Source organism: Megascapheus bottae, chromosome 9, assembly GCF_031878675.1.
Source record: "Megascapheus bottae isolate mThoBot1 chromosome 9, mThoBot2.hap1, whole genome shotgun sequence".
Lineage (NCBI taxonomy): Eukaryota > Metazoa > Chordata > Mammalia > Rodentia > Geomyidae > Megascapheus > Megascapheus bottae.
The window spans coordinates 17,153,843-17,179,170 of NC_143517.1; the positions used below are offsets into that span (position 1 = coordinate 17,153,843).

Sequence of the window (25,328 nt, forward strand, 5' to 3'; positions counted from 1 at the left end):
TCTTTGTTTCCTTTTGTCAGTTAAAAAGGCACAGTAGTAAATTCATGTCACACACGCTTAGCACATGCTTAATATACAATGAATCTTTAATAAATGTTATCCAATCCTCAGTAATCATGAGCAAACCTCTTATGATCTAAAAATTCACAGATGTCCAGGATTTTTTTTTTGCCAGTCCTGGGGCTTGAACTCAGGGCCTGCGTACTGTCCTTGGGATTTCTCAAGATGGTGCTCTACCACTTGAACCACAGCACCACTTCTGCATATATGGTACTGAGGAATCAAACCCAGGGCTTTGTGCATGCTAGGCAATCACTTTACCACTAGGCCACCCTCCGGCCCAAATGTCCAGGATTTTATCCTTTAAGAAAAGCACAAATAACCATAGAAATTTATCATGTTCATTGCTATAAAAAGATATTAGTGGGCCGGAGTTTGGCCTAGTGGTAGAGTGCTTGCCTAGTATGCATGAAGACCTGGGTTCAATTCCTTGGTACCACATACATAGAAAAAAGCCAGAAGTGGTGCTGAGGCTCAAGTGGTAGAACTCTAGCCTTGAGAAAGTCCAAGGACAGTGCTCAGGCCCTGAGCTCAAGCCCAAGACTGGCAAAAAAAAAAAGATATTAGGTGATTAATATATCTTTTTACATTAAAAAGGTTCTGAAATGAGAGACGGGTCAAGCCAATAGATTTTTCCCTTTATATTTATCAAAAATCTAAAATTATTTCTTGGAAGTTGGCTATGAACTCATTAAATCTTTTGGGACTTTCTGATATAATTTATGGCATGTTTCATTATAGTTAGTGTTTTGCTTTCTAATGTAAATAAACTATTCTAGGATTATCACCATTGTTATTACAAATGTGGGAAACCATGCAACTTACTTTTCTTTGGGCTTTGCTTACTTGGCTTAATATAATTTTTTTCAGGCCTTTCCATTTCCTTATGAATGGGAAAGCATAGAATTCCATTAAACATATATATATCTTCTTGATCCATTCATCTACCGAGGGGCATCTGGGTTGGTTCCATGTCTTAGCTATGGTAAAAAATGCTGCATGGTTGCACTCATAGCTTTAGAATAGCCCAACTACTAAGTGCATAGGACCATATATAATGAAATGTATGAACTCCAAGAATTGGAAACAAGAAGTTATTATTTCCTGTGTGCAGCTCCATTGCCCTCCCTTCCTTCCTTCCTTCCTTCCTTCCTTCCTTCCTTCCTTCCTTCCTTCCTTCCTTCCTTCCTTCCTTCCTTCCTTCCTTCGTTCCTCCTTTCCTCCCTCCCTCCCTTCCTTCCTTCCTTCCTTCCTTCCTTCCTTCCTTCCTTCCTTCCTTCCTCCCTCCCTCCCTCCCTCCCTCCCTCCCTCCCTCCCTTCCTTCCTTCCTTCCTTCCTTCCTTCCTTCCTTCCTTCCTCCATTCCTTCCTTCCTTCCTTCCTTCCTTCCTTCCTTCCTTCCTTCCTTCCTTCCTCCTTTCCTTCCTTCCTTCCTTCCTTCCTTCCTTCCTTCCTTCCTTCCTTCCTTCCTTCCTTCCTTCCTTCCTTTCTCTCTCTCCTTTCTTTCTTTCTTTCTTTCTTTCTTTCTTTCTTTCTTTCTTTCTTTCTTTCTTTCTTTCTTTCTTTCTTTCTTTCTCTTTTGCTTGCTTGCTTGCTTGCTTTCCTTCTGTTTTAGTTTTCTGTACCCTTTGTCTTATATGTAAGTTTATCTGACCTGGAGAAGGGAAAAGGAATCACAGAAACAGCAGGACAAAGGGTGAATTAATGTAATGGTGACACTCATTTGACATGATAGAAATGAACCATGCAACTTGGGCAGGGGGAGGGGAGTAGGGAGAAGTAAGCAGAAGAAAATGAGGGAGGGAGGGGGTAACAGCGTTTTTTTTTGTTGCTGTTGTTTTTTTTTTTTTTTTTTTTTTTAAATGTGCTTGGGCCAGGAGTTTGGTCTAATGGTAGAGTGCTTGCTGAGCGTGCACGAAGAGCCAGGTTTGATTCCTCAAGTAATAGAGTTCTAGCCTTGAGCAAGCCCAAGGACAGTGCTCAGGCTCTGAGTTCAAGTCCCAAGACTGGAAAAAAGTGTACTCATGGGGCTGGGAGTTTTTCCTAGTGGTAGAGTGTTTGCCTAGCATGCACAAAGTCCTGGGTTCGATTCCTCAGTACCACATACATAGAAAAAAGCTGGAAGTGGTGCTGAGGCTCAAGTGGTAGAGTTCTAGCCTTGAAAAAGTCCAAGGACAGTGCTCAGGCCTTGAGCTCAAGCCTAGGATTGGCAAAAAAAAATGTACTCATTACTTAACTGTAACCGCCGCCCCCCCCCCCGTTCATCACCATTGCAATACAGATATGTAGGTATCTATACATATATATAAATTATCAACACTGGAAGTAAATCTTAAGAGTCTAATTTTACCATCTAGTTAATGTTTACTTTCATTCTTAGCGCAACATTATCTATATTTTGTCTAAATCTTTAGTAATAGACACCATGATCTTCTTAGGCAGTGCATTCTTGTTTAATTTTATTTTTCTTGGTCATGGGTCCTGAACTCACTGCCTGGGCATTATCCCTGAGCCACAGCTCTACTTCTGGTGTTTAGGTGGTTAATTGGACATAACAGTGTCACAGACATTTCTTTCTGACCTTGCTTTAAACAGTGATCCTCATATCTTAGCCTCCTGAACAGCCAGAATTACAGGTGTGAGTCACCAACACCCAGCTTGACTACAGGTCTCTGGAAGCTCTCTGTGAATTACTTTCCTTGAAACAAGTTCCTTGAAGGCAAACTCTGCACTTCCTCACTTCCCCAGAGGGCAGACCCAATTCCACAAATCTTTGGGAAGGGACCCGATCGTGCTGAGTATTAACGGTGGGCAGTGACAGAACACAGTGAAGTGTCATACTCATGGAGAGCCTTCATTACCTTCTTCGTTAGACATTTTGAGTCCCCGTTTCCAAGTTCTAGATAGTAGTAATGTTACCCACACCCTTTCTCACTTTGAATTTAGCCTCTAAAATTCCATATATATCCACAACAATTCAGCTTCGATTTTCAGCTAGCTAAATCTCTTGAAACAAAAGCCCTTCAGCTGCAGGAACTCATTTTCCTCAGAATTAGGCCAGTGGCCTCTATTGTTATTTCACAGGCACTGGCTAGAAAGCACCCCAATAATGGCTTCTCCCTTTACCTTAGATGCTCTATTAGAATATATACAACCACTGTAAATATATTTATATACAAGGTATAGATATACTCAAGACAATTTCAGGGAGAGAAGCAACATACAACACACACACACACACACACACACGCACACACACAGTTTTATTTTTCCATATATGGTTTCACTCTATGTAGCACAGGCTGGCCTAGAACCTATGATCTTCCTGCCTCAGCTTCCTGAGTGCTGGGGTTTCAGGCATGTGCCACTAAACCCAGCTAGGAGCTATTACATTAAGAGACTAATTTGGTCTTAAGTGGAAGTTAAAAATTCTTTTATAATAGCCTTATTTTTTTCAATAGCTCTATTTTGCATACTATAAAAGCCACCATTTAGCGGTGTATATTTCAATGTTTGTTTTTTACTGCATTTATGATTGCCATCATGTTCTAACTCAGGAACATTTTCATCACCCACAAACAAAACCCTTAATATTAGCAATTATTTCCTTCTCCCAGCACTTGGCTCTCAGGGATCCCTTCTCTGTTCCTATGGGGCTGCCTATTCCTATTCTACAAATGTGATATAAATGGAATGATACAATCTTTGATCTTTTAAAATTGGTTTATTTTAGTTAACACATGATTCATGATTCATCCACACTGCAGCATGTCTCAGTGTCTCATCCTAGTGAGTTTTTGTTGTTTTTGTTTTATTTTTTTTATTGTCGGGATAATGTGTAGAGGGGTTACAGTTACATTTGTCAGGTAGTGGCAACATTATTTGTGCTTATAATATCTAACACTTGACCCAAAACCCATGTTTGTATTGGCTATTTTTTTTTTTGTTAGTCGTGGGGCTTGAACTCTGGGCCTGGGCATTGTTCCTGAGCTCTTCAGCTCAAGGCTATTGCCTTACCCCTTGAGCCATAGCACCACTTCCTGTATTGGCTATTTTTGAGGTGGGAGTCTTGCTATATTGGCATCCTGTCATTGGAGATGAGAAACACACCTAGCCATTGCATTTCCTCTATAACTATTTATAGCTATCTAGTATGCTCAGTATGCCAGGGCCGGCCTTGAATCACAGTCTCCTGATCTTTGTATCCTAAATAGCTAAGATTGCAGGATTAAGACACTGTATCTGGCTCCTTCATTGCTTTTTATGACAAAATAATACTCCATTATATTTTAGGAGACCAGAACATACTTCCCTCCTATCAGAAAGATCACTGAATTGAAGACAGTTAAGAAATACCGGATGTGGAAAAGCTCTCTGCACTCCTCCTATTGGCCTAAGATCAGGACATAAATTTGTGAAGATTATTACACAACAGGAAGTCACTGGAGGTGACTAGACCTTCAGATCTAGTCCACTAGATTATCCTCTGCATAGCAACTGACAGATCTCCATAACAACCTCCTGGGCTAGCCTTATCTACCATCACATTCTCCTTATCTTTACCGTCCTTCCTCCAGAAGCCTGAAACTGTTTTCCTCCATCTTATTACTTCTCTGAAATTTGCTGTTCTTGGTTGAAGAAGCCCTCAAAGTCATGTTCTAAGCCACTGTTTGCAGTTACACTGTTTGCAGTGTGTACTGCATGCATTACTGAACTTCCCGGTCTTATAGGGGTCTGTGCTAACTTTCCATAGAGTTGAGGAGAAATTTTATTTCTTCCTTGCTAGTCTGGATATACTACAGTATGCTCACCAGTTCATCAACTGATAAACAGTCCCCCCCAACACTCCCTTAGGTTTTGGCTACTATAAATAATGCTGCTATGAACATTCATTGTAAGTCACTGCATGGGCCAAAGTTGTCATTTCTCTTGAGTATGTGCCGAGAAGTGGAACTGCTATGCCATAGGCTAAATACACACTTCACTTGTTGAAAAAGTGCCACACTGTTTTCCAAAGTAACTACTCCATTTTTCATTCCCACAATTAAGTATGAGTTCCACCTTTACACACAGTCGCCAACACTTGGGATTGCCCATCTGTATCCCAGCCATCACCCTGGTGTAAAGGGTTACTTGCTGACTTGGATGCACATTGTTTAACAGTTTTTTGGTGCACTTATTTGCACTGGTTTATCTTCTTTGAAGAAATAGCTGTCCAAATCACTTGTGCTTTCTCCAAATTCCATTGTTTGTTTATTGTTGAGCTATCAGCAAAATAATTCCCTTATCAGAAATAGGATTCACAAACATGTTTACCCATCTGTTCCTTTTTTAAGTTTGGGCTACATGAGGCAATTCAGGGGTTAAGGCTTGTCCTGTCTCCTAGATAGGTTGCAATTTAGAACAACAAAAAATCTGTGCTCCCTGCAAACTCTGTGATATAGAAGGTGTAGAGAAAAGAAAATTATGCAATGTCAAGCAGAGAGTAATGGGATCAATTATGAAAAATGAATAAAATGTATGCTTAGTCCTGGCTTGCACTACTACCTTGACTTATTTGTCTATCTTCTGGAATTTCAGAGCTAGGATCCTTGTTTTCTGCATGTCCTCTGATCCCCAGGGAGCTATGGAGAGTGGAGAAGGTGTACCTATTTCCAGCTGGGAGCTCTCCACTGTCTGTTTACTGGACACTGATGCCCTGATGTGTAACCACTGCCACAGGTTTTTGTGGTAAGGAGCATTTTTTAAGTTCTGTTCTTCACATTTCAGATAAAGAAATGGTAGAGGTTTTTTTTTTTTGGGTGTTGTTATGTTTTGTTTTGCCAACTTGATGTTGACATCTAGTGTTTTCAATGCCCACATCTTCCTGCCTATTAGATCTTCTTAATCTGCTCTGGAAACCTGGGGGCTGGGGCCGGGAGTTTGACCTAGTGGTAGAGTGCTTGCTTAGCATGCACAAAGACCCGGTCTGATTCCTAGGAACCACATACATAGAAAAAAGCCAGAAGTGGTGCTGCGGCTCAAGTACTAGAGCACTAGCCTTGAGAAAGCCCAAGGACAGTGCTCAGACCCTGAGCTCAAGGCCCAGGACTGGCAAAAAAAAAAAAAACCAAAACCATCACCACCACCACCACCACCACCAACAACAACAAAACAATAACCATCCCCCCAAAACAAACCTGGAGGCTGATAGACAGTGGTGACCAGGCCCTATATCTCTGCATATTATCAGATAGGGTTGCCACTGGCATTTGACATAATCCCTTGCATGTCCTGAGTATTGAATCACAGAAAAATCAAGAATTCCCCCCCCTCTTTTTTTTAATAAAAAAAAAAGGTCTAGTCAAAGGAATGCTGGTAGGGAGAAAGTGAGGTGAAACTAAGAAATCAAAGGAATTGTATGAAGGCAATATGTTGGGTAAAAGGAGAACAAAGAGGAAGAATGGAAGAAGGTCTCCATCTGCAACCAGATATTGCCAACAGTCTATCTTTACACAGGCAGGAGCTGGCTAAGGTTACTCAGATGTTTCCACCAGGGGCACCCAGCTGAGCTGAGTGTGGGCATGTGCATGACATACATATGGGGGCAGGCACCTGCTACCCAGCCGCTGCTTAGTTATCAGCTTTCAAACTGTTCCATCGGAAAAGCATTTTTGAATTAGTTGCCTATGACTCTAATAATGTAGTAATATACTAATGTACTAATAAAATGCATTCTAGCTGCTATAACAGAAATTTGTTATAGTAGGTTTGGAAATTTATAAGCAACAGAGATTTCTTGCTCGCATTTCCAGAGGATAGAAAGCTCAAGATTAGTGTCAGAAGTATCTGGTGAGGGCTTATTCTCTCTGATGAGGCTGGCTGTCCCCACTTGGGGAGAAGCATAAACTAATTCCTGACTGCTTTTATTATAATTTTAAAAATGTATTTTATTGTCAGGGTGCCTCTGACTGCTTTTTATTTATGTCTTTTTCTTTTCGGGGCAAAGTAATGGAGTCTGAATTCAAAGCTTCCATTTGCTTTGCTTGCTTGGCTGGAGTTCTTCCACTTGAGCTGTACCTGCAGACCGGATTTTTGCTATTTAATTGGGAATGGAATCTTGCAGATGTTACTGCCCAGGTTGGGTTCACGCTGTAATCCTCCTGATTTCAGACTTCCAAGTAACCGGGATTACAGGAATGAGCCACCAGAGCCCCATTCCTTGGACCTCTTTTTATAAAGGCATCCGTTCCATTCACAGGGGTTCTATTCTCTCAACACAATCACCTCCTAAAAGCTCCACTTCTTAATACTGCTGTGTTGGAGATTAAGTTTTGACATATCCTAATGTTTTAGGGGTAGATAAAAAACATTCATCAGAGAATGAATATGAACCTGTTAGTGGCTTTAGTGTAGTTTTAAGAAAACGATCTCTAATTCTAAGCAGGCATCTATGGTGTCATATTATCGTATTTCTACAGTTCTCCTATAGATGCAAGTACATTTATGATTTCTCATCATCACCACAGGAAGAGAAGTTGTTTTACCAGCTGCTTGAAGGCACGGAGTTTATGCACTCCATTTTTGTTGAAGGGCAAGACCACCGATACTTAGAACACTGTATGGGGCTAAAAAGTAAATTAGGCATTTCATGAGTGTTAGTTCCTCTAAATCATTTAAGCCTCCCACAAGGTGGGTGTGATTTTTATAATCTCATACTTTTCCTTATAACAAAAGGAAATTGATTAGTTACTGGTGGCTCATACCTATAAATACTAGGGAGGCTGAGAACTTGGTTTGAAGCTGACCCAGATGGACAAGTCAGAGGGACTTTTTATCTCCAATTAACCATCAAAAGGCCATATGTGGAAGTATAGCTCAAGTGGTAATGGTAAGGTGACATGAAAAGATAAAGGAGAACATGAGGACCTGGGTAAAAGCCCCAGTATAGGCACACACACACACACACATACACACACACACACACACACACACACACACACACACACACACACACCTGACTGACTCATTCTGCCTGGCAGAATTAAGCATGTCTGTCATAACTTAGAGATATATTTTTCAGCCACGTCACATTCTTATTCACCAGTTCTAATTGATTGGGGGCTGTTGTCTGTCAGGATGTGTGGAAGGAGTCTGAATGCATGCCCACTTATTCTGTCTGAAATAGGTAGGATGGGGTATAGTGGCATCTAATATGCAAGACAAAACATGGAGAATGAAGGAGGGAATTGAGATAGGCTCATTTCTAAGGATCTATATTTTGAGGGCTAACTGCATTTTTACAATACTTCTCTTTCTCCTGCCTTTTCTGTTGCCAAATATAATAGCCATGGCTAACCCTCATTCCTTCTCCACCCCTGTTCCTACTTATTTATTCTGTAAAAGGCTTGTTTTCCTTAAAATGACGTCTTCCCTCCCACTTGATAGCTGAGTTACAGTCATTCAATGAATCCGTGGTATAGGCAGAAATCCATTTCTAGTGTGAGTGACTAAGAACTGCATGACTAGATGACTAGCAGGTTCTGGAGAAGGAGCTAATTGCTTTGATGACCACAGACACGTGAAGGCGGGTCAGTACCACTCAGGAGGAGAATAAAGATATGTAAAGACAGATTTATAGCCATAAAATCACGATTCTTGCTGTAGTTTTGATGAATGATAGGTCTTCCTCAATTTTCCACTTGATTTTTTCCCCTGTGTTTATATATTCAAATTTGGGGGTTGGACTGACAGATTTAGACCATTGGTTTAACATATTAAGAACTTTTCACATTTGTTTGCAAATTATAGTGATAATGTACCTACTCAGTGGCTTTATTTATGTATTATCTATTTATCTATCTATTTATTTATCTTTGTGGTGCTGTAGATCTATCCAAGGCTTCATACATTCTAGACACATGCTCTGTGAACTGTGCTTTTAGCTCTTATCTGAGTCTTCCTTAGCATTTCACATACATTACAAAAAAGTCAGTTTCCCAGTAGAATGCTATTGGGCCTATCATTTTGCAGAGTGATACCTGAAGGAAGCTTTGGTTTGGTGAATCCTTATTAGGTTCCACACTTACCACACCATTTCACTTTCCAATTTCGATTGGCATCAACACCACGACAGTGAATCCCTGGGCTCCTTGATCTTGTTTTTCTCCAGAATCGATCCTGAACCCAGGCAAGAAGAAAAACACAAAGGGTCACTCTCATGCATTTTTATTTGTTCCAGTCCTAGGACTTGAACTCAGGGCCTGGGTGCTATCCCTGAGTATTTATGCTCGAGCCATGTGCTCTACAAAATTGAGCCACAGCTCAAGTTTTGCTTTTTTAATTGTTTATTGGACTTTCCCACCTGGACTGGCTTCAAACTAAGATCTTCCCATCATGGCCTTCTGAATAGCTGGGAATACATGTGTGGTCCACCGAGGCCTGGCCTTCTGCCTTCTGATGATGTTTAGTTCATTCAGTGAAGGAGCTGTATTACTGTGAACTTTTCTACTGAAGCCCAGGGAGTAGAAAGGACTAGATTAACAGTTAAGACCCAGGATCAGATTATAGTTTCTGTCACACATTTCCTGTTTCCTACCTTCTCTTGGTTTTACTTTTTCACAAGCAAAAGATTAGGCCAGTCATTTTTTTCTCACAATTCATTTAGAAGGCAAAATCTTTATTTATATGAACCCTTAGGTCCATGTAAACTATGACAATGAAATCAAAAGGCTGGTGCTCTGGGGAGGGAGTGAAGGCTTTGTCTGCAGCTCTGAAACCACTCAGTGGGCTACCCACCAAGCTACCTTCCTGTCCTAGGATTGTTTTCTCTGACTTCTTAGTCTTCTGTTCAGTTGAATAGGCAAACTGACTTACATGTGTCCAGCTGAAGTGGTATCCATCAACGTTAAACACAGGCATGATGTAGAAATACAGATGATTCAACAATTTTCTCATGGCTGGGTCACTCCTGTATGTGAGAAGAGCCTGAAAGACAAAGAAGTCATGTTTTATTTATATTTTTTTATGAAGGGAAAAAGAACATAAGAAATCCTTCGTAGCCATAAGAAATACTACATTCAGTGGGCTGGAAAAGCAATAAGTAAATTGAACTGCACTCTTTGACATTACACACTGAGAATTTCATCTGAATTAATTTATTACCACTAATAATTTATCCGGGCTGTTAAAACAAGTTAAAAAAGGCAGCCTTTGGGGCTGGGAGTTTAGCCTAGTGGTAGAGTGCTTGCCTAGCATGCATGAAAACCCAGGTTCGATTCCTCAGTACCACATACATAGGAAAAAGTCAGAAATGCTTCTGTGACTCAAGTGGCAGAGCTCTAGCCTTGAGAAAGCCCAAGGCCCTGAATTCAAGCCCTAGGTCTGGCAAAAACAAGGCAGCCTTTCATAGTGATGGTGATGGTGTAGGCTCAGGGAGCTCCTCTCCAATAGCTTAGCATATAGCACAAACAGCAATCAGCACTGCTCAGGGCCAGGGCCCCTCCCTCCCTTCCCACAGTTTAGCATGCCCTGCCTAAACAACACCAAGCCCTGATTAGAGCAGTAAATAACTATTCCTCACCCCTTTACCTCCCATGTCCCTCCCCTGGGTAGCCATAAATCACTGGGCCACAGGATCCTCCCAGAGTGACCTTCAGGCTTGGGCAGCTACAGACCCCCTTATCTACCATTTGGACAGTACCCACAAATCCTAGGCAAGTGCTCTACGATTGAGCCACACCTCCAGCCCCTCTTTTGGTCTGGTCATACATTTTTGAGATTAGGCCTTTCTTCCTGCTTAGGCATGTGTCTGCACCATGATCCTCTCCTGTTTCAGGCTTGTTCATAGCTGAGCTGCCTGGCATGGATTACCATGCTCAACTTCTTCCATTGAGATCGAGGTACAGGAACATTTTGCCTACACTGGCCTAGACCTGCAATCCGCAGCCTCACACATAACTAGGATGACAGGTATGCATCATGGTACCAGAGCTATTCACTGAGATGGGGCCTTACAGGCTTCTTACCCAGCTGGCCTCAAGCTATGATCTTCCCATTTCTGTTACCTATGATTTAAGCCACTGCACCTTCTCACATATGCACACTCGTGAGAAGAAGTGCTAGGTGTAGTGTTTGGGGTGACCTATATAACCTGTGGGATTGAGGGGGCAGAGAGGAGGTGGAGACGCTAGAGTGGACGTGAGGAATAGGGGCTTCAACATGGCAGACCATGAACTAGAGAACACTTTTGCTTTCTTTCTACCCCTACAAATGTTTATTTCCTCTCTCCCTCCCCGCTCACTTTTCCCTCCCTCTCCCCCACCTCTTTCTTGCTCTCTCTCTCTTTTTTTTTTTGTGCCAGTGCTAGAGCTTGAACTCAGAGCTTTAGTGCTCAAGGCTAATGCTCCATTACTTTGCATCACAGATCCACTTCTGGTCTTCTGGTGTTTGGTGGTTAATTGGAGATAACAATCTCATGGACTTTCTTGTCCAGGCTGTCTTTGAACTGTGATCCTCAGATGTTAGCATCCTGAGTACCTAGATTACTTCCTTCTCTTTTTAATATTAGCGACCTTAGTGTTAGGAGGGGCTATCACATTGTGGTTTTAATTTATACTTCCTTGATTAGCGATGTGAATCCTTTTCATATACCTGAGGCTTTTTGTTTTCTTTTTGGTGCTGACCCTGGTATTTGAACTCAAGAGTCTGAATACTCTGCCATTTTAGCCACAGGTCCACTTCCAGCTTTTTGGTAGCTAATTGGAGATAAGATTCTCACCAATTTTCCTGCCTGGACTAGCTCTGAATCCTGATCCTCAGGTATCGTTCTACTGAGTAGCTAGGGTTACAGGTGTGAGCCACCAGCACTTGGCCCAGATGCCATTCTAATATCTTCTTTGGAAACACATCTGTTCAGGTCCTTTGCCAATTTTAACTAGCAAGTGATTTTGTTTGCTATTATGTTATGAGTTCTTTATAAATGTTGCATATTAACTTTATCAAACAAGTTGCTTCAAATATTTTTGGCTGTCTATATGTTATGTTTTCATTTTATTGACTACTTCCTGTCTATGTTGATTTTTACTTTGGTGCAGTCCTATGAACTGATTTTTTTTTAAAACTTTGGCTTTTGGTGTGTTAACCAGAAATTTAAGGCCAGGCCAGTATCAAGGGGCATTCTCTTCTAGGAGTTTTGTGGTTTCTGGGCTTATATTTAGGCTTTTTTTTGGGGGGGGTGCCAGTCCTGGGCTTGGGCTCAGGGCCTGAGCACTGTCCTTGGACTTTCTCAAGACTAGTGCTCTACCACTTGAGCCTCAGCACTGCTTTCGGGTTTTTTTTCTGTGTATGTGGTACCGAGGAATAGAACCCAGGTCTTCGTGCATGCTAAGCAAGCACTCTACCACTAGGCCAAACTCCCAGCCCCATATATTTAGGGTTTTTATTCATGTTGAATTAATTTATATGGATGATGCAAGACAAGAGTCTAATTTCATTCATTTCCAGGTGAGATGTTCATATTTCATTAATCTTTTATAGTTCACTCATAATTCATTCATGTCTGTGTGAATTGTTCATATTTTCCTCAGTCTAATTACGGAAGAGGCTATTCTTTTCTTATTGTGTCCTCTTGGTACGCCTTCAAAAATTAGCTAACTCCAGAGCTGAGCTGGGCTCACACCTGTAATCCCATCTCTTTGAGAGATGGAAATTGGGAAGAGTATGATGCGAGGCTATCTTGGACAAAAGTTTGTGGAGATTCTGTCTCAACCAGCAAGCTGGTATGGTAGTTTGTGTATGTGATCTCAGGTATTACTTATTGTAATAGCTCATGTTCCATCTATAATTTTATTCATTTTGTCTTCCCTTTCCCTGGTGATAAATATGACTACTGTTAGGGCTGCCTGGGAGAAATGATTCCTTCCCTTGGTGATCTCCTGTGCACCCTGGAAATCCCCACCCAGACTATAACCTTGGCAACTGGCATGTCTGGAAGCAGTGGGAGGTCCCCCAGTCTGAAGTATTCCTTCATCCTCTGAGGTCACAACCACTTCCGCTGTGGCCACACTCCTCCCCCTATATAGTCTCTCACTTCCAGCCATAAAGGCTTCTTTTTCCGTCTGACTCCATCTTGTGTGGCTGTAGGTCTGTTTTCAGTCTCTCTCTCTCAATCATCATCTCTTTGTTTCACTGGTCCTTTGTAGTTTTTCTTTCCTTTTTATTAATTTCTGTCTTGATTTTTATTAGTTCTTTCTATTTGTTAATTTGAGATTTTTCTCTCTCTCTCTCTGTGTGTGTGTGTGTGTGTGTGTGTGTGTGTGTGTGTATGTGTGTGTGTGTACACTGAGGCTGAATGCAGAGCATTATGTTTGCCAGGCAGGTACTCTCTCACATAAGCCATGCCTTCATTTGCTTTTAGTTATTTCATAGGGTTACATGTTCTTTTGCCCAGGCTAGTCTTATCAGTGTTCTATTTATGCCTCTCATATAGCTGGGATGGCATGCACCATCATAATCATCTTAATTATTGAGATGGAGCCTCAACAAACAAAAAGGAGATTCTTTTGGAGTTTTCTAATGCAGCAGTCTGCCAGGTCTTGGGACTAGTGACTTGCTCCTTGTCACTGGCCACCTTCATACCCTGCATAGCCTGAGGTCACTGCCACCTAAACTTCTTAGTGGGTCTGTAGGCAATCCTTTCCCACTTCTAACAGCTTCTCATGGCTGCATTCTGGTGACAGGGTGTCCCCAGGTTGTCTGCCTGGTGATTCTTCCTAGCTTTCAGGTCCTCAGAGCAGCTGTCTCAAACAACAGATCTCTCTAGATGGTTCTTGAGACACCCATTCAAAATATAGCAAGGAATGCAATAGATGTCTTCTTCAATTTAGTGGGGCAGGTAGTAGGAGTCACTCTCAGACCAGATCTCCACACTGGACTTAAGGCCTGTGGTAACTGCAGGTTCCTCCTGCATCTGGGACTCCCAGGCTGATTTAACTAGTGCTGCCTGGCTTCTCTTGGGGAGCCAGGATTAGAGCTACAAACCATTTCCTATTTTTCTCCTTATTACCTTTTTGTCTCTTCATGTTATGTACAGCTTTTCTATCACGTCTTTCTTTACTCCTGCTCTTTTTCATCTCTTTCTCTCCTGGGAATATAGTTTCTCCTACACTAACCTACATTAGTTGTACAAGGGAGTGTCATTGTGACATTTCTATACATGCATACAATGTATCACCCCCATCAATATCACCCCCTCGATTTCTCTCTCTTATTCTACCTGCCTCAAAATTTCAACAGGTTTCATTGTTCTACTTTCATAAATGTGCATAAACTAACTTGATCATATTCACTTTCATTCAGCATTTCCTCTCCCTCTCCTGCTCATGTTTATTGAGAGCTTACTTACTATAATTGGGAAATGGTATTCCAGTATAGAGAAATATAGACTATATAGATTTTTTACTTTAGATCAATATGTTTTGGACAGTCAAGTTGTGTTTGCTGTTTCACTGTTATGTTACAATAAATATCCTTACACATTTCTCCTGGACATATGTGAATTTATTTATGATACATATCTAGGAGTAGATTTTTTAGGGGGGGACAGAGTCACATGAGTTTATCTTTATTAATGGTTGCCATTTTTTTCTGTGTGTAACTAACCATTCTCATCTGTAGTAAAGGAGAGGAAGTAAACATGTCATCTCTGTCAGGTAACAACTCTTCATCTGTGTGTGTGGCCTTGCTTTAATGCAGTTGGTTTGTAGCCACCTGCCCAATTCACACCATTGTTTACAAAGAATCCAGTGGGCCTGGTAGGATTTTTCTCCCTATGTTATTCAAATTCCACGCTATTGTGGTTCTTTTCTCATGTTCATTTTTATACCAAATGCAACCACATTGAAGAAATACTATTTTATACTTAGATTGTTTATTGTTATTTAACAAATGTTGAATTTGAGCAAATGAGTTTTCTTCATGTATGGACATAATTGTTCAGTTACTTTTTTTTTTTTGCCAGTCGTGGGACTTGAACTTGGCCTGAGCACTGTCCTTGGACTTTTCTCAAGGCTAGAGCTCCACCATTTGAGCCACAGAACGCATTACTTCCAGCTTTTTTCTATGTATGTGGTATTGAGGAATGGAACCCAGGTCTTCATTCATGCTAGGCAAGCACTCTACCACTAGGCCAAACTCCTGGCCCTGTTCAGTGTTACTTTTACAAAACATTTCAACAAATAATTTTCTGTTATTAAACCATCCTTATATTCCCTGGGATAAGCATTTTCCTCACCTGGTGTGGGTTAAGGGTTCTATTACTCTATTCTGATTTGGGTTATATTTGGGAATACATTTGTGTCATTGGTTCCCTGATAGTGGAATTCACCTCTACAACCATCTAGAATTAACTGAATAGAAAAATATAGTAGGAGAGAGATAGCTTTGCTTTTGCTTCTATTTCCTGCTTTTTATTTCTTTCCTTTGTTAACTCTTGCTGTTTTCTAGAGTTGGAAGCTTTGATCACTACTTTGGAGACACTATCTTGGTTTAGTATATTAATTTAGAACTACAAATTTCAGTACTACCATAATTGTATTTTGCGCTTTTTAGTTACAGTAGTTTTACTATTCCATCATAGATACTATTTTTCCCTTTAGTGAAATCATGACTTATTTATGAATTATTTTATTCCTCATTCTGTACATTTTAAGAGCATTTTTTGTTAAACAAGTGATTTTTAAAAATGCATTTGAAGTTAGAAATTATGATTCTTTGTTATTGTTGAGCCTTTCTATGTCCTAGTATCAGGTCAATTTCTGTGAATTCTCTAGTTATATTTGAAAAAATATGCACTCTTTAGTTCTTATTGAATGTGGTTCTCATATGTACTTATTGTATTGTTTATTATATGGTTTGGGTCATCATAGTTTTTACTGAATAGTCTGCTATTTTAAGTCACTGAGAGTTGCACAAATAACTTCTAATGTTATTTTAAGTTTTGAGTTTGTGATTATTGTTACATCTTGTCAATTTTTGTTTTACATGTATTTTGGGAACATTTCATATTACTTTTTAATGATCTTTGTTTTTAAATAATATATAATCAAGGAAACTTCCTTAGTGTTTTACTTTGGAATGGATTTATTTTTCAATATTTTCCAGAATGTGTTTTTCCTTGATAAGAAAGTATGGAATCATTGTATTGTATATGCTATATCTGTGATTTTTATAACTCTCTAAGAATTACAGTTATTCTCCATCTGGTCAGACAAAGCAAGAATGGTCACAAAGTGATGACTGTTACATGCTGAACAAAATTATTGAGTAAAAAGCTACTAGCACAACCATGTTCATTGCAGCATTATTTACCATAGCTAACTATGGAATCAACCCAGATGCCCCTCTGTAGATGAATGGATCAAGAAGATGTGGTATTTATATACAATGGAATTCTATGCTGCCATAAGAAAGAATGGTATCACTCCATTCATAAGGAAATGGAAAGACTTGGAAAAAATCATACTAAGTAAAGTAAGCCAGACCCAAAGGAATATAAGCTCCATGGTTTCTCTTATTTGTAATAAGTAGTACACATCCAGGATTCTCCTAGCAGAGGGCCACAGTAGATGTGGATATGGCTAGATAGGATGAGGATAAGGGAAATGAACACCAGGATATTGAAACAATAGCTTGATTTTTGTGTTTGTTGTCCTCAGCTTACTGTGTGAGATTACTGATTCTCTCTGTCTCTGCCTCTCTTTTTTGTTTCTCTCCTTATGGTTTATCTCATGTTGTCGCTGTATCTGACTGGTAACTGGTAACTGGTATATATGTTATTTGAAATAGGGAAGAGAAGGGAAAAACACGATGATTGGGAGGGGTTGGGGGGAAGAATACTGGGAGAAAAACACAGGAATGTGTATCAGTGTTCAAGAAGTAATGTTCTCACTACCTGATGAATGCAATTGTAATCCTTCTTTGTATCATCTTGACAATAAAATACAATTGACAAATAAATAAATAATGTTCTAAACCCCAAAAAGATTATTGAGAGACTGTCTTAATTTGAATACCTTAAATAATAGGACACAATTTATTTTTTTTAAATGGTATAGATTTCTAGAATACACATTGATCTTGTATCCAATTTCCTTTTTAGGTACATAAAGAATGGATGGGCCATTTTTTCTTTTAATGTGTAGAATTCTTTTAGCAATTCATACATACCACGTATACATGTACAAAAAAAGAGAAGACTACTAACTAAGTTGCATCTGGGCTTAATAAGTTTAATTTCTTGACTGCTCTTGTCACTGATTAGGACTTAAAAGTACTCAACAGCTGAAAGCCAGGCATTAAATAATGCACCACACGCCTCACCGTGGCAGTCCTTAGGAACTGCAGTCACACTACAACAATTTAAGAGTGCTTCCCTAAAACTGATTTTGATTTTAAATGAAATGATATCAAAGAAAGTGTTTGAGATATTATCTTCTGGGAAGCAAATGGAAATATGTTTGGTAGTATATCAAGACATTAGTGGAATTAGGAAAGACAGAGAATGACCAAACTATCATGACAATAAATATATACATTCATACATCAGAATCAACCAGATAAACCTTGGGCAAATTGCAGATAAATTTTCCATTACTAAAGTCCTGGTGTGGCCACCAAGGCTCCTGTTCAATACTATTGAATTTGATGGGGTAGTCTTTTCATATGGCTTGATGAGCACCTGGACTGAAGAGCAGCTGATCTTTGTGAAAACTGATGTTACTGGTTTTTAAAAGGTAAATTGAAGAAAAAAACTTGTTTGTCCCTTGGACTCATTGCATTTGATTTAAAAATATTAACCACACATACAATGAAGTGTACCCTAGGACAACCGAGTATGTCACAGCATAGTTCAGTCACCATTGGAAGCAAAATGGCACCATCTATCAGAAAACAACATCTTCCCCTGGACTATACAGGAAAAAAATTATTGAAGGTAAAAAAAAGTATTTCATTATCAAAGTGGGTGAATCTTAACACAAAGAGATATTTAAAACTCAATACTGGAAGAATTAATGAGAGCGAGCAAGGCTTTCTAGGAAATAGAAAACAGGGGGAAGGGGAAATTAATTTATAAAAACAATTGATACCACATTATATGATTTTCAATACAGAAATGGCCAGCTAAGTAATAGTTAAAGCTACGTGAACAATAGGGTCTGTAAATGATGAAGAAATCACACATTGACCTTATAAATCCTAGTTCCTTTATTCTGAGAGAGACAGACTCAGAGGCAGAGACAGAGACAGAGACAGAGGCAGAGACAGAGACAGAGACAGAGAGACACAGAGAAAGTTTTAAGCATGAGGCTTGAACTTGGTAATCTTGTTTGGCTTTTTCACTCAAGGCTGGTGCTTTACCACTTGAGCCATACCTTCACTTCCAGCTTTGTTTTTGCTAGTTAATTGGGGACAAGAGTCTCTGAGCTTTGTCTGTTTAGGTTGGCTTTGCACTACAATCTTCAAATTTTAGCCTCCTGTGTAGCTAGGATTATATATCTGGCTGTAAGGCATATTTAAGATCCACTACATAAGACTGTTTTACCTGTCATAAAAGAACATACAGAGGTCCTTTCTTTGCAGGGATAGAATAGACAAAAATTTCAGGGACTCTCCCCAGTGTGTGATTAGTCATTGTACACCTCATTCAGATGGAGCACAGCAAAAATGTGCAGCTATGTCATCTCTTGTTTAACAGTGATAAATCTGTATGAGATTTCACAAAACTAGAGGGTGGAAAGAAGAAATTGTCCAATTCACATGGAACTGCAGCAAAGAAATGAAAAGTGATGATGCTGGAGGTAAAATGTGACCCACATCTAAGCAGAGTTTAGGATAAATAGCTGAAAATGTTGACACAGCCAGTACAGATCTCTAGAGATGTGAGCAGACAAACCTAGCAGCCTAGATGAAGGGAATGGCTGAGAGGAAAAGAAGAAAGATGTCCCTGAAGAGGTGATGCTGTGACACCTTGCATTAAAGGACTGCTCAGGGATATTTTACAACACTGAAAGCACAAAGCAAAATAAAGTTGGAAGGTGATTCAACTAAGCTAAGAGTTCTGAGAATTTTCCAGAGCAATTGTTAAAAAATGCTTAGTTTATATTGTAAGTTATAGAGGGAAAAGGCAAAGAACAATCCAAATTATCCTTGATAAGAAATTTTTATTTCTCAGCATTCCTCATGATATTTATTTATTTATTTAATTGATTGTGACAGTAATGGGTCTGGGTGCTGTCTCTGAGTTTTTGTGCTCAAAGCAAGTACTATCCCACCTGAGCCAAGGTCCACTCCTGCCTTTATGCTGATTAATTGATGATAACCATCTCAGATACTGTCCTGTTCAGGATTAACTTTGAGCTGTAACCCTCAGATCTCAGCCTCCTGAGCAGTGAAGATGACAGGCATGAGCCGCTGGCACTTGGCTTTTCTCATAATATTTAAATAACAACATAGTCAATAAATGTTTTACCATTTATCACCTCTAACCTGTATTTATAGCACAAGAGTAGGAGAGTTTAATATTTTGACAAATATTGTAAGGCACAGGACAAATGGTTTCTCTGTGGTTAAGGCTGAATTGACTGTTTCTTTCTTTTATGGCTGACTTTTTAAATTTGATTCTGGGATGTAACAGGAGGATTACCTGAGCAAGAACATTCTCAGTCATTAGACAGATATACAATAGTCACAGTAGATTTCAATTTTGTTAAAGTGCAAATAAACAAAATAAATATAGATTTGGCTAGTATAAGATAGTATATATTGTATCAAAGGAGAGAAAGAGATACATTGGTATTGGCAGATTAAAGAAAAGGTTGAGGAACTAGAAGAAGATGTGAGAATGTGGAAACTAATGTACTAAAGAGGAAGAAGAAATTAATAAAATATTGTAATTATACATAATGTTAGGAAACATTCTTAATATTGCAATCATTTCCAAATGGTAAGCTAAGAACAGAGAACTATTTGTTTATTCAGTTGGACTTGTCAGATAGGATCTGGACTTACTAACCGTTTTCAGTGGTTTAGTCTGTGCCTCTTGGCACATTTTATACACTCAATACACACATGCATATACATATACAATATATACACATGCAGATATAATATTTCAATATATATGAATATATGATATGCATATATATTTAAATTATTTTTTCCTATATTGGAGTTGAACTCAAGGTCTTATGTTTGCTTGGTTCTGTGCTGGTTAATATGAAATTGAAGTTTCTAAGACTTCTAAGCCCAAGCTGGCTTCCAACCATGATCCTCTAGGTTTCAGCTCTCTGAGTAGCTAAGATTGTAGGTATGAACTATTGGTGCTTGACTCAAATTTTTACCTTTCATTGTTACGTTAGTGTAAGCTAATTATAGAAAGGTGTGTATTTGGATCAAATTCACATCTCCTTTATTATAGTTCATTAACTTGTTGCCTTCCTGTTTTTAACAGGGTTTCATTGTTTCACCCATAGGTTATGTGCTTCAGTCTCTTCCCTTCAACCCCTATCCTTTCCCTGCTAGTACCTCACCAGTCCCCCTTGTACAATTATGTCTTGTTATTATTTTATTACATTAATTATGAATAATTCATTTTAGACTTAGATGCTGCATGTGAGTAAAACCCTGATATTATCCTTTTGAGCTTGGCTTATCTCACTCCACATGACAATCTCCAGTTTATCTACTTTTCATGAAATGCAATTTCATTCTTTATGGCTGAATAATACTCTATTGTGCACATATACCACTTTTCTTTATCCATTCACTGCTTATTAGGCACTGAGATTGAGGCCATAGCCTGGCTACTGTGAATAGTGCTGGGGTAAACATGAGTGTCTGAGTATATCTATTGTATACTGGCTTTGATACACACACACGAGAATATTACATATTATAGCTGGCAGTTCTATTTTTAATTTGTTGATGAACTGATCATTTCTACAGTGGCTGCATTCATTTACATTCCCACCAACTGTGGATGAAGGCTCATCTTCTTCCTCCCCAAGGCATCACCCTGTCTGTTTTCTTGATGACAGCCATTATGACTGGGGTGTGGTGGCATCTCAGTGGTACTTTGATTTGCACTTCCTTTATGGCTAAGGATATCAAATATTTCTTTAGGTATCTATTGGCTACTTACACATGTTTAGCTTCTCTAAGCAACAAGATATAATGAGACTTAAAGATCTAACTCTCCAGTGGTATTTCTTGGAAAGCTGTGGGGTTTGGGGAGAAAGAGCCTTTGAATTTGGACTTCTCCTACAAAGCCAGCTCCAAGTTTCAGATCTCTGTCCTATACATACAACCTATCCCAAACTCCAAATTCTACTACTTACCATTCACTGCCCCCTCCAAAACAACTCCTTTTTCAGAAATTGTTCAATTCTTAGTTTTGAATATTTGATCTGTCTGCATAATACATGTACACAGCATGAGCCATATGGCAAGGTTTTACACTTCATGTGGTACTAGAATAGATGGGTGGGGAAGGGCATGAAGAGGAGGTTTTTAGTACAGTCAATGGGCAGGAACACTTTGTATACAACAGAGGCACATGATGGACACTTCTCTGTGCTACTTCTTTTTCTAACAAAATCATACAGATATATATATATATATGATATCCATATATATATAGCAATCCATCTATATGACACACACATATACATATACATATACATATACATATACATATACATATACATATACGTCATCCCTCTTCAAAGTGTATAGTCTAGAGGACCATTTAATCTTAGACTCTCTCTTAGTCATCTCTGCACATACCCTTGCAATGTTTTTGGCCTGACACTGAGTAAAGTAGAATTCAATCACTGTTTCTAAGACACCTGTGGGAAGATATAATTTAGGCACAGCTGAGTTTAGTTTGAGAATGAATTATACACAGTTTACCCATATTAAATTTATTTAAAAATATAATTATTTTTGGTCCTATTTACTATGGAAAATCCAGAAAAGAAAAGGAAGAAAACATAAGTCTCTCATAATTGTCTCCTATTTAGGATTTGGCATATTTCTCATACTTGTATGTTTTAGTTATAGATTTTACAGAGCTAAAGTTATAATGTGCATAATTGCATGCTGGTAGGTGTGTGTCTGTGTGTGTGAGTCTGTGTGTGTGTGTGTGTGTGTGTGTGTGTGATATAGCAATATGTCACGAGCAGCTTCCTTCATGATTAAATGATCTATTAAATTACTGTAGTCAGTGCTATCAACCTTTCTCTCTTTACACCTTCCTCCTTTGCTTTTATGTTTGCAAACATCTTCTTTTGGAAACTAAACAGGTCCCTTTGGAAATACCATACAGATAGATTCTGGTTAAATTTGCTTGGGCACTGTGGAATTATTTGAGGCAAAACTTGAATATAGTGCATGATCCTGGGCAGTGAATATCAGACTGGCAGTGGTCAATCCTGGAAACTAACGATTTCAAATACTTCAGTGTAAATAAAGCCTGAATGCTCTGTATTGGTTGAAGGTGATTTATAAAAATAAAGCAAATACTATTCCATCTGTATTCACAACAAATAATAAAATTGGTCTTTCCCCCCATACAAACACACTAACAAAATGTAAAAGATGGGCTGCTGCTGAAAATGTCTGGGCTACTCAATATATTGACAGTTCTCTTTCTAAAGAGAAAGATCTGGTATACTAAGACCTCAGTGGGAAACTGCTACCATATCATCCCTTTCTCTGATTCTTCTTATCAATTGTGTAACATACACAGGAAGAGTACTTAAAACTAGCTTTGCTATGGTGAAAGAACTGATTCCAGGTTATCTGCTCTCCAAAGTAGATCTGTGAATCAAGTATTTATTTATTTAGTCTGTTTGCACAATTTCTGTCATATCTCATCAAAGAACATGTAGTTTAGTGGTCCAGAAGAATTCAGTTGCCTGAGAGCACCGTTCCAATTTCCCTTCCCTTCCCCTTCTCTCAATAGCCACATGGGTTGGTGCATTAGAAACACTCCAGAATAAATGACAATCACTTACTGAATAAGTAATCCCATTTTACTTGCTTAGAGCAGTGCTGTGTTGAGTGTTGGTCTCTTCACACCCAGAGCACCACTGACACTCATCAGCCTCAAGGACACCGTCACTCTCCTGGGCATCTTGTCATCTTTGCCTCACCCTGCTTTTTATCTCCCCATATCAAGGCAACTGTGGGGTCCTAAAGGCTTCCTTCATTTATGAATCCTTCCTTCTTTCTCTATGTGTAGAATCCCAGCTATCCAGGAGGCTGAACTCTGAGAATTGTGAGCTCCAGCAGGAGAATCCACAAGACTCTTATACCCAATTAACCACCAGAAAACTGAAAGTGGTGCTCTGGCTCAAAGTGCTAGAGCACTAATCTTGAGTGGAAAAAGCTCAGGGACAGTGCCCAAGCTCTGAGTTCAAACCCCTAAACAGACAAAAAAGTGTTAATGAATTGAGAAAAGGGTTAATATTGAGTATATTTCAACACAGTCTTTTTATCATACAGCCTGCTGACTTCACATAAAAAGAAATACTTAACATTGGGTAAGTGACAGGAAAAAATCTCTTCCTTTGAACTCTTGTGCACTTTCTACACCCACTCCTCCAGTCCATGCCTAACTTCCTGTCTTTCCCACTCCAGTTGTTGGCTCCTCCTTCACCCAGACATTTGGTCTTTCACCTTAAGCTCTCTAATGATGGCACATGCTTTTCACATTAGCGTTTCCTCATTTTACTTTATTGACCAAACTCTACTTCAGCAGTCTTTCACCTAGTATCACTGCACAGGACCAAGCTGTGGTCTGTTGTTTTATTGCTATACTTCTATACCACGCCAGGTTCCCTCTCAGCCATTTGCTGTCCTGATCAGATTGCTACTTTTCTCTTGAAATTTAGCTTCAGACTCATCTCCACATACTTCTGTCTTTCTGATCCCTTAATTCCTTCAGGTACTAAGAATTAGTCTAATTTACTCCTCCATAAAGATATTACTTACTTACTTACTTAATTAATTAATTTGCTGGTCCTGGGGCTTGAACTCAGGGCCTGCACACTATCCCTGGGCCTCATGGAGTTCAGTAGAGCCAGTGCTCTATTATTTGAGCCACAACTCCACTTCTGGCCTTTTTTGAGTAGTTGATTGGACTTAAGAGTCTCAAAGACTTTCCTGCCTGGCCTGGCTTCAAACTGGAATCCTCAGATTTCAGCCTCCTGAGTAGCTAGGATTACAGGCATGCGCCACCTGTGCCTGACCAAGACACATTTTATGTTTTTTTCTGCGTATATGGGTAGACAACACATGTTTTCCCTCAAATTATATAGTGATGATGACTTGTACTTCTGTTGACAATACAATATAGAATCCTGGACACATAGTGATCAACAAGAATAAAATAGACTGATTCATATAGATATCCTCTTTTTCCAAGACAGGCAACAAACTCAGGGACTGTGCAAGCTAGTACAATAATCTACCTCTGAGCTATATGCCCAGTATCCTGTGCAGTTATCTTTTTTGGGGAACATCCTATCAAGTTTTTTTTCATATAATTAATAGAAGGGTTACATTATATTCATCAGATAGAAGGTGCATTACTTCACATACATTGATACCCTTTCTCATGTCTTGGTCCCCATTTCCCTCCCCCCCACAACCACCCCTCATCTTCTTTTCCCCCCTTCCCTATCCTATTTCAAATCCAATATATCAGATAACAAAGTGAAATACTGTAACAATATGAGATAACCAAGGGACATCAAAAGAGATGAGGGATCACATAGTATATCAAGGACAACAATCACTCATTATATGGCTTTTGTTTCTATATCCTAGAGGTCCTTTCATTTAGCATCATACTGTATGGCCTTATGTATCTAAGTTTTGCTCTATTGCAAATCTCTGCTAGGAGAGCCCAAGGTTTCTATTGATTATGACAAATGAGGGAAACCATTGAGCCTATGATCCTCTGAGTCTGGCTTACTTCACTTAATATGATTTTTTTCTAAGTCTTTCCATTTCCTTACAAATGGGGCCATGTCATTCTTTCTGACAGCAGCATAGAATTCCATTGTGTATAAATACCACATCTTGTTGATCCACTCATCAACTGAGGAGCATCTGGGTTGATTCCATATCTTTGCTATGGTAAATATTGCTGCAATGAACATCGTTGTGCTAGTGGATTTAGTATGTCTTTGTTTCTGGACGGTTGGGTAAATTCCAAGTAGTAGA

The 25,328-nt window shown here is 39.3% G+C and overlaps 1 protein-coding gene across 1 annotated transcript in view; it reads right to left on the minus strand.

Annotated features, from left to right (window-relative positions):
* The window catches only part of Cpa6 (carboxypeptidase A6), a 264,676-nt gene that overhangs the window by 43,121 nt on the left and 196,227 nt on the right, over positions 1-25,328 (minus strand). Inside the window, exons 7-8 of the mRNA XM_090338664.1 lie at positions 9,915-10,025; positions 9,128-9,218 (exon numbers count right to left, since the gene is read on the minus strand). Of these exons, the coding sequence (XP_090194790.1) occupies positions 9,128-9,218; positions 9,915-10,025 (202 nt within the window). The remainder of the gene's footprint in view (positions 1-9,127; positions 9,219-9,914; positions 10,026-25,328) is intronic.